Source organism: Leptodactylus fuscus, chromosome 8 (genome assembly GCF_031893055.1).
Source record: "Leptodactylus fuscus isolate aLepFus1 chromosome 8, aLepFus1.hap2, whole genome shotgun sequence".
Lineage (NCBI taxonomy): Eukaryota > Metazoa > Chordata > Amphibia > Anura > Leptodactylidae > Leptodactylus > Leptodactylus fuscus.
In genome coordinates this window covers 10,020,383-10,039,669 of record NC_134272.1, presented here as the reverse complement: position 1 = coordinate 10,039,669, position 19,287 = coordinate 10,020,383, and the positions used below count along the sequence as shown (strand labels likewise).

The following is a 19,287-nucleotide window of genomic DNA, read 5'->3' as shown; positions in this document are numbered from 1 at the left end:
GCTGCAGATAAAAAGGGCGATACGTTGGCGCCATGGTCATCACTACGGCACGCTACATGGGGTCTGAGCCTAAAGCGGACTATCCCATGACAGATCCTCCTATGCGTCATGTAGTACAACTATCAGAGGCTGCAGTCACAATTGTTTTCCGGTTTCCACTAGTAATTGACAGACACATCCCCGGCATCTTAAGCTGCTTATACACGTTAGATAAAATTTGATCAATTTGCTGATTTTAGCTCACCATTGTAGATGGCCAATGGCAGACCATCAGCTTAGAAAATTTCGTCAATGGTGGAATAAACACGTATATAGCATGATAGGCCTCGTTCAATTCTACACAAACCTTAGAGAGTCGATTTTGTTTTCACGCTAACCCTCACCTTGGCCTATTACTGTATACTGCCTCCTACACACGGTTGTAACCAATCATAATCTTATGTGTATGGGCAGCTTTAGCTAACCCCTGACAGCTATTAAACTAGTGGAATTTTCTGGTAGATATAAAATGAATGACCCGCAGAATTGTGAATGCAGCTCCGGAGAATGACACAGGCTGTAGCTCAGGATTGGTAGAAGACACTATACAGTATGTACTGAATTCACAAAGTCTTATGTGTCTAGAATCATGACTGATTTCTATCCCTATGACCAGAAAAAGCCACGTCAATGTCCCTATATAGTTAAATCAACTTGCAGAGGAGTCACTTGAAGCGACTTAACCCCCTTTGCAAAATCTGTAATGGGGTTCCTACCTTGAAGGTATATTTTAGGGACTTTTGGGCCCCCCTAAGGGTCCTGGGCCTAGTAGAGCAGCGGCTGCTATCTCGGCCCAGCTCCTGTTTCATAGAACTTTATCACAGTATTGGGGATGACTGTCATACTTTTGGGCCCACTCTCTTATTGCCCCGTAAAATAAACATGTGGCTATTTCATGTTCATAGATACACCCGGCTCACTACTAAAAATGTATAAAAAATAAAAGAAAATTAAATGAAAATAACCTAATCTATCTAAAGCTCAGCTCCAATGTGAGCCAGCCAGGCTTAGTCCCAATTAATTAGGATATACGATAGCATGAACATCCTTTTACTAGCGCACTGTCTGCCACAGGCACCGGCGTATTATAAATATATATACTAGATGTATATACGCCTGATTACGGCCAAGCACACAAGCTGACATATAGATAAACAGAGAGACACAGAGCTCTTTCCTGCTATGAAAGGTTTGGCGCCTGAGCTATTCTGCTATTATTGATGCTGTTTCCAAGGGAACCCATTCATTATCACCGCCTGGCCTCATAATAAACTGTTTAGCACCAATAACCAGGCCGGAGCCTCCGCCTATGGCTATGTGCAGAGATAGCAAAGAATAGAAAGCACCAGCGGCCTCTGCTGGGGACAGAGCAGAAGTGCACCTCAAAAAAAACACCTATTATAGGTGGTTATACAAGAAATAATGCAGTGACATAGGCGCTAATACAGATATGTTTCTTTAATTTATGGCCCTGGTGAAATCCTAAAATTTTACTGTAAATGTAATATGTGGGTCGTATATTTTGCATTCTGATCCCTAAAGTCATGCACGGAAGGATAAAGTATATGTCTACAGTTCACAGCACCCAGTTACAAGCCTAAAATATTATTTTCCATAAAACACATTATGAACTCTCTTCATAAAACATATGGGCAATATGTGAATAAGAGCTGGTGCTGTGTGCTCTGGGGAGATAAGATACTGCAGCTGCATCTCCCTCCTACCCTCTCTCCTCTCCTCATTGCTTTCAATTGCCTGTTCTGACCTGCAACTGTTTGTCTACGAAGTAGATTTCCATACAAATGACGTATGTTCACACACGTATGGGAATCTAATGAAGATTTCCCCTGAACTAAAAATCTTGACGGAAGCTTTTATTTGCGGAAGCTCGTTGACAGGTCTGACACTGTGCCCAATGGTCCATCTGAGCTTCAGACATCCCACTTTTCTATCTGGGGTGACTCCGCATTGAAGGACATATTGGACCGCATGGTTTACGCAGGGGAAGGCTGCAGATTTTACATGAAAGGGGTTATCCAGGTTTAGAAAACATGGCAGCTTTCATCTTCTCAGGACGTGACATCACATCCATTGGTCGCATGGACATGCTATAATTCAGTCCCATTCAGAAGACAGACTGAGCTGCAGCATGGACATGTGTCCAATGGATGTGTGGTCTCTTTCCAAGAAGAAGACAGCAGCCATGTTTTCTAATTCTGGATAACCCCTTTCATAAAATATTATGACAAGGCTTGCTCTTCTGTCTCTGGTCCGAATGGTTGGAAGGTCCTTGTATATTTCAATATTTTGTGATCCCCAAACTCCACAAGACTGACATATAAGAGGCATAATAGAGAGTGGATTCATGGTTGTCATTCTCCAACCAAAAAATGTGCAAGGAGAACCATTTCCAAGGTAAGTCTTGGTATAGAAGAGCTGCAAGTAATAGAAGATGTGGACCAAAGATGAGCATCCGGCAGGTGGAAACCATAGTATTAGATGGGGTTGTCCAGAGGACTGGAGACTGAGCATAAACATCAGATTATAGAATTACTTAGAGGATTTAAGGCTACCCTGACAGTAAGAAAATACCCTTACGGTAACATGTAATGGCCCTTGAGATGGAGTGGGATATTATTTACAGGGCTAGTTGACAGGAGCTGGGCCATAGGGGTTGTACTTCCTAGAGATGTAAGCCGGAGGGCTCATTGGTGTCATGGGCCGGAGTAAGCCATGTAACGCGTCATGTTGAGTAACCAACAGCCAATAAAAACTTGCTCAAAATCCAGTCCGTTCTCGGGGGGCATTAAAAAAGCTACGTGAATCAGTCAGAGCATCATAAACTCACAACTGCGGCTATATATATCTTCAGTTTTACACGCTCCACAAACTATAACTCACTGTGTCAAGTCAGTCCATAGATGTGAAGTGGCCCATTAAGCTGTAAGTAAGTCTGTGTGTTTCATAATGACCTGAATCGAGCCTTGTAACAGGCCTTCCTTTCTCCAAACTCAAAACAGCCTCTGTCCCCACTGTTCCTTCACCCCCCAGCAGCGCTCTGCTCCTCCATAGCGGTGGTTGAAAAACAACCCCCCCCATCCCTCACCAAAAAAGTAGATGGTACACTAATGACCCACTTACCATCACCATATGCCAGTAAATGTAACCACAGTCAGTAAAAAGAAAACACTGTTAAAAAAAAAAATCTGCTTGTGTATTTGCAGTCACTCATGAAAACTACTTCAGGTTATAAATACATCGCGGCGGCGGAGGTGAGGTGGAATTTGGATTGACTTGAAGAAAATATGACGCATTATATAAGTGACTTGCCGGAGACCTATGGAAGAGAAGATAGGTGTGATATAAAATAGATGTATCGCCTATCTCCTATCTATCTATCTCCTATCTATCTATCTATCTATCTATCTATCTATCTATCTATCTATCTATCTATCTATCTCTCTCTCTCCTATCTACAGTGTTGGCCAAAAGTATTGGGACCTCTGCAATTCTGTCAGATAATACTTCTGTTCTTCCAGAAAATGATTGCAATCACAAATTCTTTGGTATTATCTTCATTTAATTTGTCTTCAATGGAAAACCACAAAAAGAATTGTCAAAAAGCCAAATTGGAAATAATTCCACAGCAAACATAAAAAAGGGGGTGGACAAAAGTATTGGCACTGTTCGAAAAATCAAGTGATGCTTCTCTAATTTGTGTAATTAACAGCACCTGTTACTTACCTGAGGCACCTAACAGGTGGTGGCAATAACTAAATCACACTTGCAGCCAGTTGAAATGGATTAAAGTTGACTCAACCTCTGTCCTGTGTGCTTGTGTGACCACATTGAACATGGAGAAAAGAAAGAAGACCAAAGAACTGTCTGAGGACTTGAGAAGCAAAATTGTGAGGAAGCATGAGCAATCTCAAGGCTACAAGTCCATCTCCAAAGACCTGAATGTTCCTGTGTCTACCGTGCGCAGTGTCATCAAGAAGTGTAAAGCCCATGGCACTGTGGCTAACCTCCCTAGATGTGGACGCAAAAGAAAATTGACGAGAAATTTCACTGCAAGATTGTGCGGATGGCGGATAAAGAACCTCGACTAAGATCCAAACAAGTTCAAGCTGCCCTGCAGTCCGAGGGTAGAACAGTGTCATCCCGTACTATCCATCAGCGTCTGAATGAGAAGGGACTGTATGGTAGGAGACCCAGAAAGACCCCACTTCTTACCAAGAGACATAAAAAAGCCAGGCTGGAGTTCGCCAAAACTTACCTGAGAAAGCCAAAAATGTTTTGGAAGAATGTTCTCTGGTCAGATGAGACAAAAGTAGGAAAAGGCCTCAACATAGAGTTTACAGGAAAAAAAAAAAGAGGCCTTCAAAGAAAAGAACACGGTCCCTACAGTCAAACATGGCGGAGGTTCCCTGATGTTTTGGGGTTGCTTTGCTGCCTCTGGCACTGGACTGCTTGACCGTGTGCATGGCATCATGAAGTCTGATGACTACCAACACATTGTGCAGCATAATGTAGGGCCCAGTGTGAGAAAGCTGGGTGCCTCAGGGGTCATGGGTCTTCCAGCAGGACAAGGACCCAAAACACACTTCAGGTCAGCACTAGAAAATGGTTTGAGAGAAAGCCCTGGAGACTTGTAAAGTGGCAGCAATGAGTCCAGCCCTGAATCCCATAGAACACCTGTGGGGGAGGGGGAGAGATCTCTTGATGGCAGTTTGGAGAAGGCCCCCTTCACATCTCAGGGGGGACCTGGAGCAGTTTGCCAAAGAAGAAGGGTCTAAGATTCCAGCAGAGCCTTGTAAGAAACTCATTGCTGGTTACCGGAAGCGGTTATGCGCAGTTATTGTGTCTAAAGGTTGTGCTACCAAGTATTAGGCTGAGGGCGCCAATATTCTGTCCGGACCAGTTTTGGAGTTTTGTGTAAAATGATCAATGATTTGACTTTTTTTTTTTTTTTTTCATTCTCTTTTGTGTTTTTTCATTGCAAGCAAAATAAATGAAGATATTACCAAAGAGTTTGTGCTTGTAATCATTATCTGGGGACACCGAGGATTATCTGACAGAATTGCAGGGGGGCCAATACTTTTGGCCAACAGTGTATCTATCTATAATAGTATTTTTATCATACAGAATCATTGTTAATCCCAGGTATGAGAAGTTAGGGGTCTTTTTGCACTTTTCTTATATAATGTAATTGTCTCATGTACAGTCCTATGAAAACGTTTGTGCCCCCCTATTAATCTTAATCATTTTTAGTTCTAAATATTTTGGTGTTTGCAGCAGCCATGTCAGTTTGATATATCTAATAACTGATGGACACAGTAATATTTCAGGATTGAAATGAGGTTTATTGTACTAACAGAAAATGTGCAATATGCATTAAACCAAAATTTAACAGATGCAAAAGTCTGGGCACCTCAACAGAAAAGTGCCAGTAATATTTAGTAGATCCTCCTTTTGCCTCTAGTCGCTTCCTGTAGCTTTTAATCAGTTTCTGGACCCTGGATGAAGGGATTTTGGACCATTTCTCTTTACAAAACAATTCGCGTTCAGTTCAGTTTGATGGTCGCCGAGCATGGACAGCCCGCTCTCAAATCATCCCACAGATGTTCAATGATATTCAGGACTGGGGACTAGGATGGCCATTCCAGAACATTGTAATTGTTCCTCTGCATGAATGCCTGAGTCGATTTGGAGCGGTGTTTTGGATCATTGTCTTGCTGAAATATCCATCCCCGGCGTAACTTCAATTTCCTCATTGATTCTTGAACATTATTCTCAAGAATCTGCTGATACTGAGTGGAATCCATGCGACCCTCAACTTTAACAAGATTCCCAGTGCAGGCATTGGCCACACAGCCCCAAAGCATGATGGAACCTCCACCAAATCCTACAGTGGGTAGCAAGTGTTTTTCTTGGAATGCTGTTTTTTTGGATGCCATGCATAACGCCTTTTTGTATGACCAAACAACTCAATCTTTGTTTCATCAGTCCACAGGACCTTCTTCCAAAATGAAGCTGGCTTATCCAAATGTGCTTTTGCATCCCTCAGGCGACTCTGTTAGTGGCGTGCTTGCAGAAACGGCTTCTTTCTCATCACTCTCCCATACAGCTTCTCCTTGTGCAAATTGCGCTGTGTTGTTGACCGATGCAGAGTGATACAATCTGCAGCAAGATGATGCTGCAGCTCTTTGGAGGTGTCTGTGGATTGTCCTTGACTGTTCTCACCATTCTTCTTCTCTGCCTTTCTGATATTTTTCTTGGCCTGCCACTTCTGGGCTTAACAAGAACTGTCCCTGTGGTCTTCCATTTCCTTACTATGTTCCTCACAGTGGAAACTGACAGGTTAAATCTCTGAGACAACTTTTTGTATCCTTCCCCTGAACAACTATGTTGAACAATCTTTGTTTTCAGATCACTTGAGAGTTGTTTTGAGTAGCCCATGATGCCACTCTTCAGAGGAGATTCAAATAGGAGAACAACTTGCAATTGGCCACCTTAAATACCTTTTCTCATGATTGGATAGATCTGGCTATGAAGTTCAAAGCTCAATGAGGTTACAAAACCAATTTTGTGCTTCAGTAAGTCAGTAAAAAGTAGTTAGGAGTATTCACATCAATATAATGATGAGGGTACCAAAATTTTTGCACTGGTCAAATTTTGGTTTAATGCATAGTGCACATTTTCTGTTAGTACAATAAACCTCATTTCAATCCTGAAATATTACTGTGTCCATCAGTTATTAGATATATCAAACTAAAATGGCAAACACCAAAATATTTAGAACTAAAAATGATTAAGATTAATAGGGGGGCACAAACTTTTTCATAGGACTACAGGTCACATATTACACTCTGCACTGTGTAACACTATATAATGTTGAATTTGTCACTTGTATATTGAAAAAGGTTCGCACATGAACCGAAACATTGCTACGGATTAAAGGTTAATTTTTTGATTTACTAAATCTATGTCTAGCTATCTATATTTATCTGTCTGTCTGTCTATCTATCTATAGATGTACCTCATGCAGATCTATCTCGTAAAAATAGATAAGGCAGCTCTCCAATATACAGGTTAAAAGGCTTGAGACTGGCTCCAAAGAACTGAGCCAAAATGTGGAATGTGTGTAATGGGGCGAGACAATATCGCATGGAGTATTCACCAAAATATTGGAGTGATGCTTTTTTTTATGGTTATGGAACCACTCCTGAGGAAAGCATCATTGGTTTCCCATTCCTTGTTCTATCTCATATCTATCTATCTATCTATTGCCTATCTATCTATCTATCTATCTATCTCCTATCTATCTATCTATCTATCTATCTATCTATCTATCTATCTAATCTCATATCTGTCTATCTATCTATCTATCTATCTATCTATCGCCTATCTATCTATCTATCTATCTCCTATCTATCTATCTATCTATCTATCCATCCTATCTCATATCTGTCTATCTATCTATCTATTGCCTATCTATCTATCTATCTATCTATCGATCTATCTATCTATCTATCTATCTATCTATCCTATCTCATATCTGTCTATCTATCTATCTATCTATCTATCTATCTATCTATCTATCTATCTATCTATCGTAACTGGAGGCTCCTGAGCCCCAATGCCAAATCTGTGGGCCCAGCAACAACCGCTTCCTCTCCATCCCCTATAGTTACTACCCTGATTTTGCAAAAGTTTCAGACATGTGTGAATAAAATGCTGCAAAGTAAGAATGGTTTCAGAAACAGAAGGGTTAATGGTTTATTTTTGTCAATTAAGAAAATGAAGTGAATGAAGAAAAGAGAAATATAAATCCCATCAATATTCGGTGAGACCTTTGCCCTCCATCAGTTCTTGGTACTCGGTACTTGTAGACAGTTTTTGGCAGAACTGGGCAGGGAGGTTGTTCCTGCCGCCATCTTGGAGAACTAAGCACAGATGGATGTTGCTTGCTCCAATCCGTCTGTCTCTTCATGTTATCCAAGACAGACTGGATGATGATGAGATCAGGGCTATATCTATGGGGCCGGATCATCACTTCCAGGACCAAACGTCACCCCAAATATTGAAGGGATTTACATTTCTCTTTTTGTTTTGATTTTTTCATTTTATTAATTGACAAAAATAAACCATTAACCCTTTTCTTTCTGAAAGTTTTTTTTTTTACTTTGCAATATATTTATCCCCACCTGCCTAAAACATTTGCACAGTGCAGTATACAGGTAGAGTGATATCTACAGCTTAGTGACGGAGTATTCTGCACGTTACTTCGGAGTAAGGTAGGGATTTCTTCCCTAAAATCTGTCCAATTAGCAGTCGTTACGAGGAGTCTTCTCTTCTTTACCTCCCACTGGATGAACACGGCAGGATAATAGACAGTCTTGGAAATCGCGGAGTCGTGACTGTCGGTAAATTATAACTCAGCTATTGTAATGAAGCCACTGAGATATCCCGCTGTTATGTTTGAGAAATAGAGAAAGGAGAAGCTGAAAGTAGTGAGAAATCGCAAAAAAACAGGAATAAATTGACAGAATAAATCTTACATTTTACTGGTGATTTTTATGTATAGAAAGTTTTGTAAAAAATACAGAAGAAACTGAAATTTCCTAAAATTGACATAAAAAAAAAGACAGATACAAGAGTACAATTGTAGATGAGTAAGATTATGGAGCAGAGCAATAGAACAAAAGTCATCTATCTATATGGCAAATATCTATCTGTTTTACATCTATGTATGTATTATATCTATCACATTTCTACATTTCTTATCTTTTTGTATCTATACATTGGACATCTATCATCTATCTATCTATCTATCTATCTATCTATCTATCTATCTATCGTGTTGGCCAAAAGTATTGCCCCCCCCCCCCCCCCTTCAATTCTGTCAGATAATGCTCGTTGTCTTCCAGAAAATGATTACAAGCACAAACTCTTTGGTAATATCTTCAGTTATTTTGCTTGCAATGAGAAAACACAAAAGAGAATGAAAAAAAGTCACATCATTGATCATTTTACACAAAACTCCAAAACTGGTGCGGACAGAAGTATTGGCGCCCTCAGCCTAATATTTGGTAGCACAACCTTTAGACACAATAACTGCGCACAACCGCTTCCGCTAACCAGCAATGAGTTTCTTACAAGGCTCTGCTGGAATCTTAGACCCTTCTTCTTTGGCAAACTGCTCGCGGTCCCCCCTGAGATGTGAAAGGGGCCTTCTCCAAACTGCCACCAAGAGATCTCTCCCCCTCCCCCACAGGTGTTCTATGGGATTCAGGGCTGGACTCATTGCTGCCACTTTACAAGTCTCCAGGGCTTTCTCTCAGCACCATTTTCTAGTGCTGACCTGAAGTGTGTTTTGGGTCCTTGTCCTGCTGGAAGAGCCCTGACCTCTGAGGGAGACCCGGCTTTCTCACACTGGGCCCTACATGATGCTGCACAATGTGTTGGTCGTCTTCAGACTTCATAATGCCATGCACACGGTCAAGCAGTCCAGTGCCAGAGGCAGCAAAGCAACCCCAAACATCAGGGACCCCCGCCATGTCTGACTGTAGGGGGCGTCTTCTTCTCTTTGAAGGCCTCTTTTTTCCTGTAAACTCTATGTTGAGGCCTTTTCCTACTTTTGTCTCATCTGACCAGAGAACATTCTTCCAAAACGGTTTTGGCTTTCTCAGGTAAGTTTTGGCAAACTCCAGCCTGGCTTCTCTGGGTAAGAAGTGGGGTCTTCCTGGGTCTCCTACCATACAGTCCCTTCTCATTCAGACGCCGCGGATAGTACGGGATGACACTGTTCTACCCTCGGACTGCAGGGCAGCTTGAACTTGTTTGGATGTTAGTCGAGGTTCTTTATCCGCCATCCGCACAATCTTGCGTTGAAATCTCTCGGCAATTTTTCTTTTGCGTCCACATCTAAGGAGGTTAGCCACAGTGCCATGGGCTTTACACTTCTTGATGACACTGCGCACGGTAGACACAGGAACATTCAGGTCTTTGGAGATGGACTTGTAGCCTTGAGATTGCTCATGCTTCCTCACAATTTTGCTTCTCAAGTCCTCAGACAGTTCTTTGGTCTTCTTTCTTTTCTCCATGCTCAACGTGGTCACACAAGGACACAGGACAGAGGATGAGTCAACTTTAATCCATTTCAACTGGCTGCAAGTGTGATTTAGTTATTGCCACCACCTGTTAGGTGCCTCAGGTAAGTAACAGGTGCTGTTAATTACACAAATTAGAGAAGCATCACATGATTTTTCAAACAGTGCCAATACTTTTGTCCACCCCCTTTTTATGTTTGCTGTGGAATTATATCCAATTTGTCTTTTTGACAATTCTTTTTGTGGTTTTCCATTGAAGACAAATTAAATGAAGACAATACCAAAGAATTTGTGATTGCAATCATTTTCTGGAAGAACATGAGTATTATCTGACAGAATTGCAGGGGTGCCAAAACTTTTGGCCAACACTGTATCTATGTGTCTGTCTATCTATCTATCTATCTATCATCTATCTATCTCCTATCTATCTACCTTCTATCTAGCTATCTATCATCTATCTATCTCCCTTCTATCTCCTATCTATCTATCTATCTATATATCTCTCTCCTATCTATCTATCGTTTATCATCTATCTATTATCTCCTATCTATCTATCTATCTATCTATCTATCTATCTATCTATCTATCTATCTATCTATCTGTCTGTCTGTCTGTCTACCTCCTATCTATCTATCGATCTATCCATCCATCTTCTATCTATCTATCTATGTATTTCATCTCTTTCTATCCATCCCATACCTATGTACTACATCTGTAAGGACAAGTACTAGCCCCTCGACCACAGCAACGTTTAGTGACTATCGCCAATGCGGCTACTATTGATCCACCATTCCCAGGCCTTCCAGTATGAAGCACAAGTAAACTCTGTAGTATACGAGTAAATTCACCAAAACACAGTTTACAAAGCAGAGCTTGGTCATTAAACATATGAAAATATGTGGGCCGAGCACTGCAGCCATGGCGTACAGGTGTTCAGCCGCACAAGGTGTACACAGTAAAAAGTAATTGCCACGATTTTTACACTGGAACACTGTTATTCCTGCCAATTTTCTGAAACCGTGTAACTGATATAAACGCAGTAAAAAATGTGCCTGCCAGAACAATAAATACATTTCTTTGTGCTGTTGTGCAGATGAAAAATAAAATAAAATAAAAAAAAGTAAAGTTTTAAACAAAAATTATTTATAGATGCCGAAATATCTGGGCCACCAAGGCTGACTATTTTTATGAGTTGCTGTGTGAAGAGAGCTCTTATTTGATCTGCATCTTTATTTTCCAGATTTTAATGGCCCCCGATGTCTGTATCAGGAATGTTTGTAATGAATTTAGTGCGTTCTTCTGTAGCGCCTCTCGGTGCACCTAGGACAGGCGCCCACGAATATGTTGGCTTAGAGGAATCCTTCATTCTCTTCACGTCTATAGGGGATTCCAATCCATTCTGTTCTGATGGCACCGAGCAGTATAGGACCTGCTCTACAATCATCTGCGTCATTGGAATGGATGGGAAGCCCCATAGACGTGAATGGATCACAGAATTCACTTTCACTCCGAGTGTCCTCCAAGTACAAACCACTGAATACTCGGCCCCATATTGTAAGCACACTTGGTTGTAAGCATAGGGCCTTATAGTGAGTATGGGGTACACTGCTTGTGGTTATTAGAAGACACTATATAAACATGTATAAGGGGTCCAAATGGGCTAAATCAATCTACTTCATCAATGGACCTAACTTGTCTAATATTCACAACACCTCACCTGCTATATAACCTAGGCTAGACTATATAGGGGGCGCAGCGGTAATAGTTGTTACTCGGCCCTGGACTCGGAAGGGGCCACATAAAATACACAACCAGGCACAATATAGGTAGGAGCTCCATTACCGCTAGTTCAGAAGATGTAAAAATCCACCAATTTCCTCAAATTTTCTTCTTATTTAATGGTTGACGCAAGTACCCAATAAGTAAGGGCTAGAAGCCAGTTTGTTAGGTTTACCCTAAAATATAGCAGCATCCTACGACCTCCTGCTGGATATGAGACTGATTAGCACTGGGGTCCGCTCTTCAGTCTCCATATTTATTTGCCCTGTTCCCCTTCAGACTGCCTAGGCCTCAATCAATCAAGAATCAAACAATCTTTATTGGCATGTCCGAATAGATATTTGGCATTGCCAAAGCTAGTCAAGTGAGAGTGGTGGGTATGGGGGGGGTAGGTGATTTGGGGTATAACAGTCCGTGGGGTCTCATCTTCACTTCATTTGGTAACAGCTGGACACGTATTGGGCAGCGATCTCCACAGTGGCCTCTTCTTCTCCCAGTAGGATGTAGAGTTTCCTCTTCTCGTCTGCAGATATGAAGTCTGGGATGTGGGCAGAGAGTCTTTGGTAGCAGACGGCCCTCACAGCTGAGTATTTGGTGCAGTGTAGCAGGAAGTGGGTCTCGTCTTCTAGGGCCCCCTGGTCACAGTGCTGGCACATTCTGTTCTCCCGTGGCTTGTACGTCTGCCTGTGTCGCCCCGTCTCCATCTCTAGGCTGTGGGCGCTCAGTCTGTACCAGCTCAGGGTCTGTCTGTGTTTGGGATGGGGTATTCTCTCCAGGTAGGTGGCCATGGTGTAGTCCCTTTGCAATGACTGGTACACAGTGAGATTCTTGGAGTTTTTTATTGCGCTTCTCCATTCCTCGATGTACCGCTCTCTGTCTCTCTCAATGGCTCCTTTTATTTGAGCCTTGTTCAGGGCATGTTGGGGGTTTTGGCTTGGCAGATGGCTGGTGCTTGGTTGGGGGGGCCTTACAGCAGAATACTGGGATTTACAATAGGATGGTGTAGGTTGAACTGGATAAAGTAGTAAAGGTTTTTAACCCGATAACATCGTAGCGCCCACGTAACGACTATCGTTGTGTCTATGCCACCAATATAACTGAAGGCAGGTAGTAAAGTCCTTCCGAAGTGTCCGATCTATTCTTCTTGTGTGGTCAGGAATCTAATGGGTCAAGTTTATGACTTAAGGAAAAAGCTAAGTTTTCATTCACGTCACTCTGAATGATCATTTCATGTCATGGGATTAAAAAAATAAAATCTTATGTTGTTATTAAAATAATGTCCATTGTATAAAAATATATGGCTGCAATGTATGACCACAATGAAACACGAAAGTCCTAACTGAAAGGTGCCCAAAGCCAGCTATGACAATTTACCAATTAGTCAATGGCGCTCCTGGGTACAACAAAGTTTCTGTCCTGACCATTCTTACACGAATGTTCGCCCCCTCCCCAGTTCTATAAGCTTCTTATTAGTGGTGTAACACTCAACAAACAAGGCACATAATGGGGTATTCTAATCATAGGTAGGTGATCAATATCAGATAGGCAGGGATCTGACACCTGCCCCCCCAGGGCAATGTCGCCTCTTCCCTGCTCACCAAACACAGCGCCATACATTGTATAGCGGTTGTGTTTGGTATTGTAGCTCAGCCTCATTCACTTGAATGTGACCTTATTGGCTGTAAAGCAATGGCAGTGCTCACCAGAGTGTCGCTGCCATATATATATATATATCAGCTGATCTGTAGAGGTCCTGGGTGTCAGACCCTCACCTATCACATACTGATGACTTATCCTTATAAGATTTGTCCTTTCTTTTCTTTTCTGTTGGCTTAAAAGTTCATAAGATTAGTGTCGCAAACTGTTTCCTTTTCCAAATTGGTCCTCTTGGGATTTCCTGAGTAAAGAGGAAAGGTAGGGAGCAAATCCCAATGCAAGTCACACCACACTGCCATCTTACCAGGTATAGAGTTCCTCATCTTGTTTAAAGGGAACTCATCAGGTTGTTTGGGACCACTGAACCGTGAGCATACCTCTGTATCCTACCGCCGCTTGCTTACAATATCCTTGGAAAATGTTAGGTTTTCTGACCTTCCCTGGGCACAATGTATAGGTATTCAGCGTCCGTCAGGGGACTCTTCTCAGCGTATAGCGGGGAAGCCTATGGATACCGGTGGCGGTAGGATACATAAGTTTGGGACATTAAACTCCATCTACTGAACAAAAATACTGGCAACATAGTATACATATAAATTATTGACAGTATTAACCCCATGAGACAGTTCATAAAAATGGACTTTAAAATCTGGATGGCAGAATTTTTTCTAAAAATTTTTGCTCCGTGGCCACTCGTATAGTAAAGGACATTGTAATATTCCTTGATCGAGATCCGAGATGTTCAGCAGAATTACCGGTCGTGTAGGATCGCTGCACATTTTTCTCTTACAATCTGCACGGGATTAACAGGAGACATCCCAGGGTCGCAGGACCCAGAAGGCACACTCCTATGGGGTCTGAGCAGGGAGGGGGGAGGTTGGTGAGGGTTGTTGTGGAAAGGCTGTCAGAGAGTCTGAGAGAGTGTGTTGGGGGGAGTGACTGCAGTGGGTAGTGTCAGTTAACAATTCACACCATCAGGGGGAGATATTTAACCTGCATTGGACAGTAGAGCACAGCACATTCAGGAGTGAGAGGCAGTGGGGAAAAGTCACTCTACAGCGAGCTCTGCACAGAGGAGGGTGACAAGCAGGTACAGAGGAAGGACAAGACCCTGCAAAGCACCTGCCTGATCCGCACTGGACATCTCACTTGCTGGCCAGGCACCAGTAACCTGCTGCTCGACAGCTCCCATCTGGCCAGTGCATTGAGACAGACACAAGAACCCCGGGGCCATTCACAGAGGAAGCCAGAATGGTATACACCATGCTTGAACTCTGAAGGACATCTGGATATAAGGCTCACTTTGGCAATGTGATACTGCACAGTCTGTGTGGTTTTTTTTTTTTTCTTCCTCCTTTTCGGCCTCTCATACTGTATTATAAAAGAGGGTTTTTAATCCTCCTGCCTCACAAGCAGCAACATCTCATTTGCACCCAAGCAGCATTCTTTCCCAGCCAGAGAAAGAAAGAAGGAGCCTTGCTTTAAAAGGGCTCCCTTATTGCGCACACACACAGCTCCATGTGTTTGCTGTCTCACTGCTCTCTATGTCTTTTCATTTGCTCCTAAAAAAGAGGCTCGCTAACCTCTCTATACAAAGACTGGAGCCAGAGGAATTGTGACAAAACCCCAATTCTCTCCCCCGGCAGACTCCCTGGATAGCAGCTCCGTCTGCAAAAAAAAAAAAGGATTCCTTTAATGAACGCAATTTAAAAAAAAAAAGAAACACAAAAAAACCCTCCAAAATGAAGCCTTACCTCAACACAGGTCTGGACCTCTTCTGGGATTTTGGAACTGTCTAAATGAACTGATTTTTTTTTTTTTGAAGGATTGTACCATTGCTGAAGTTCTGAAGACTCCGAACTTGGAAAGTGCACGCTGTGGATACCCGAGCGGCATACCTTCCCTGCCTATAATTTTCCCAATTTGAGAGGATTAATTTTAATTATTTTTATACCATTGGCTCCTGCCTGAGCCCAGACTGTATTGCAGAGTCTAGACAAGTTGTCCTGGATGTCACCATGGGGATGGAGACTATTCCACTGTGAATTTTTATGTCCTGCGAGCCAGCTCCTGCACCGGGAGTAAGAAAAGGAGAGCGAGAGAGAGAGGGAAGGGGGGAGGACTGAAAAAAAGTTGGAGAAAGGGGGTAAATTAAAGATCTTTGCTTTCCTTGTGTGGTTCACCCTGCTGATGGACACAGCTACCTCTCTGTGAGAAACTTCCTGGCTCCACAAGGCTGGAGATCACATACAGTATATCCATCTGTGTGTGTGTGTCACACACGCCGCTGATCTATTTAAAGCATCTTCTCTGGACTTTGTGTCTATTTCTGAGCTTCTACCAAACAGGCTGAGGAAAGAATATAAGAGATTTGTTTGGGGAAATAGAATTTACTAGAACCCGCTACTACTGAGGGCTTCTCCTTGGATTATTTGCAAAAAAGAAAAAAAAAATTGCTCTTTCCACTGACAGCTGAAAGTTCTTCGATTTTTTTTTCTTTTAAGACAAAAACTCCAGTGGGAGGGGGGTGGGAGAACTTTGTTCTTCTCTGAAGGGGGCAAAAAAATCATGAAGAGGATAAATCTGCCCCAAGCAGTTCTCCTTTGCTCCTGCCTGGTTTTAGTGCACCATCAGGGGTCCTGCCAACCTTTTCTTAGGTTTCGACCTTCTCCGAGCGGAGACCTACCTGTCTTACCTGTTATTGAGCAACCGGATCCAGAACAGGATCCCAAAGAGCAGGACTTGGATGAGAGGACATTAAGAAAGAAACTTGGCAGCAACTTTGACCCCAACTTTATGGCGGTGGTTTTGCCCAACCTTGTAAACGCGTCCACCCAGGACTCATTGACAAAAACGAAAACCCTTGGCTCGCTACCAATGGAGCTCAAGAAGATGGACCTCACTGAAGCACCTTACGGAGGAAGGATCAAGATGGGCAGAAAAGCCCGACGGAAGTTCTTGCAGTGGTTGTGGGCTTACACCTACTGCCCGGTACTCTATACCTGGAAGGACCTGGGGATCAGGTTTTGGCCAAGGTTCATCAAGGAAGGACAATGCTTTGGAGAGAAGTCCTGCTCCTTACCAGAGGGTATGTACTGCAGGCCTCATAAATCTGTCACCAAGATTTTCTTAAGGTGGCACTGCCAGGGCTGGTCGAGGCCACGGTTCTGCACATGGATCCCTTTCCAGTATCCGATACTATCAGAGTGCAAGTGCTCGTGTTAATGGCTGCTCATCAGCGAACGGACGTCAGAGCTGAATGGGTCGCTGCTTAATCCTTGCACTGTTAAGGACGAGTAACCTGGTGCTTTTTTTTTTTTTTCCTTGCCATTGACACTGGGGAACTGGATAGTGAATACAACCACAGTTCATCTGGTTGACAGCAGAACACTTTGGAGGTGGGGGGGGGGGGAGTGGACTCCTTTAACCCCTTCGGGGCTTTACCATGGAGTTACTCACAAAAGGTACTCACGAAGAGGCCAGACAGGGACAAACAAGGACAAAAAAAAAAAAAAAATTAAGGAATTATTGCCATAAATTAATATTTTTTTTTTCCTTTCTGTTGGGTTAAGAACCAATTTATGCAGTATTAAAAGAGATAGAAAGTGTTATCCTCCCCGACCTTGCACTGTTGATAAGCAGAATTATTCATATTATTATTATTGTATTATTGCTATGTATATTATTTTTAAAGCTTGATAAAAAAAAAAGCCTCCAGAACTAAGCACCTCCAAACAGATGTTTTATTTTTATATGTAATATAGCTTTTTAACAATTAAAAAAAAAAACAAGAAAGAAAAAAAAACTGTACAAACAAAAAACAGAAAAAAACGGGGGAATCTAAAACTCGAGTCACCGGCTTTTGTAAATAAAATAGATTTTTTTTTAAAACCTAATATTGATGTAATTTTTTTTTCTCTTTATTTGTTGCTAGCTGTATTATTATTATTATTTTTTGGAGGGTATTTGTATAATATGAGACATATGGACCACACTTTTTTTTTTTTATTCTATTTAATTATCTATCTATCCATAATGAACTGGTGGGTAAAAGCATCTCCTTTAATTTAACCCCTGCTCTGCCACCCCCCCCCCCCCCCCCCTATGCCCATCACGTCCCATTTTGCCACCCCCACCCCCCCTAACATAATCTGATATTTTTTTTCTCACGAATAAATGGGATGAATGTTATAACAGATGTTTTATAAAGAGAGTGATATCTTGGTTTACTTGTTTAGGGTGCAGATCGGGACATCTTGGTCCACATTTATTTATTTTATGGTTTGCGGACACTTAAAAAGCAAGAGGCGGAAAAAATAAATAAAAAATGAAGCTATAAAACGAATGGACAGATAATACTTGAAACTTCTCTTTCATGTAACAGTGTAAATATAATATAAAAACAAACAAACAAACGTCAAAAACCAGCAAGACATTATAGCAATAAATAAACATTCAGTGGTTCAATATAATCCCTGGTGTCTGCTTTCTTCTATGTGACTGGTTGGATGGATGGGACCCAGGTATTACAACACCGGTTGTATGTCTTATGCCTAGGACTCCTATTCCATTGTGATGGTGATGTGTTAAATCTTAAGGTTTTCACTTAGACCACGTCGTCGCGCACAGACAATCCCCGAGCCATGTATTAAGCCATTTAGATAGCACCAGGGTTGTTCACTGTAAAACTATGGGGGTCTTAGATCAAAGCGTCTCACAAAACAAAACTGGAAAAAAAAAAAAAAAAAAAGCAACTGGTTTAATAGGCCAAAAGCAAAGGCCTGGGGAAGGTAATGGATTTATTTTATTGAGAAATTGATTATGTCCCAGTCTAGCCGCTATAACACGCTTTAAAACATAACAATGAAACAAACGGCCCTTTGACATATATGTGTGTGACGCGTTACAAAGCCCTGGAATTACAGGGGGATCAAAGAGACCAAGGTCTACAGCAAACATGTACAGCGGGTAGATGGAGAGGTGCTGGAGCCCTGGAAGCGGTCTTGTCTCTGTGCAATAAGAAGCATTTGATATTGTTGGTATCTATAAGATGAAGGTTGAGGGTGACACTTAACTTCATACTCATAGCATCGTACTATAATGCAATAGTTACTAGGTGTGCATATCCTGGTGCATACAGGTGAGAATATCTCTGCAATAGGCAATACGGTGGTACATGGATTCGTACGGATGCAAGCTATTGGCTTGTAAGGAGTCGTGAGCATGAGCCTTCTAGCCCATGGCTACATGAAATTGGGCAATGACCATACAGTGGTGGTCCCAAACCAGTATGCCCTGACGACCTGCAGCGGGGAGGTGTCATTGCTCCACAGCTGGAGAGTAACAGGTTGGAGACCATATATATATATATATATATATATATATATATATATATATATACACATACACTATATAGATATAGAACAGGTGCTTAAAAGGGTTAAAAGCACATTACAAGACTATATGGTCTAGCAGATCACACAGACATTGGGTTCAGTACTGACACCACCCGGGGCCACTTACCTTATTACCTGCAGGTCTTGGTGCTATATGATGAGCTGTAATGGCCAGTCCATACTGTATAAGATAAACATGTCCTTCCCATGACTCCAGAGACCACGAGATCACGTCTAATGACCATGTAATGTGTTACATCCTGTCTGCGACTTCTAGGGGTGGTTTCCCAAAAAGGGGCTTCTGA

At 42.1% G+C, this 19,287-nt stretch overlaps 1 protein-coding gene across 1 annotated transcript; it reads left to right on the top strand.

The window, feature by feature from the left end:
* Positions 1–14,591: 14,591 nt before the first annotated feature.
* Positions 14,592–18,042, top strand: LOC142217733 (noggin-2-like). The gene has a single exon (XM_075286098.1). The coding sequence runs from the start codon at positions 16,155–16,157 to the stop codon at positions 16,809–16,811; it is 657 nt and encodes a 218-aa protein (XP_075142199.1). The 5' UTR covers positions 14,592–16,154; the 3' UTR covers positions 16,812–18,042.
* The last annotated feature ends 1,245 nt before the right edge of the window (positions 18,043–19,287 follow it).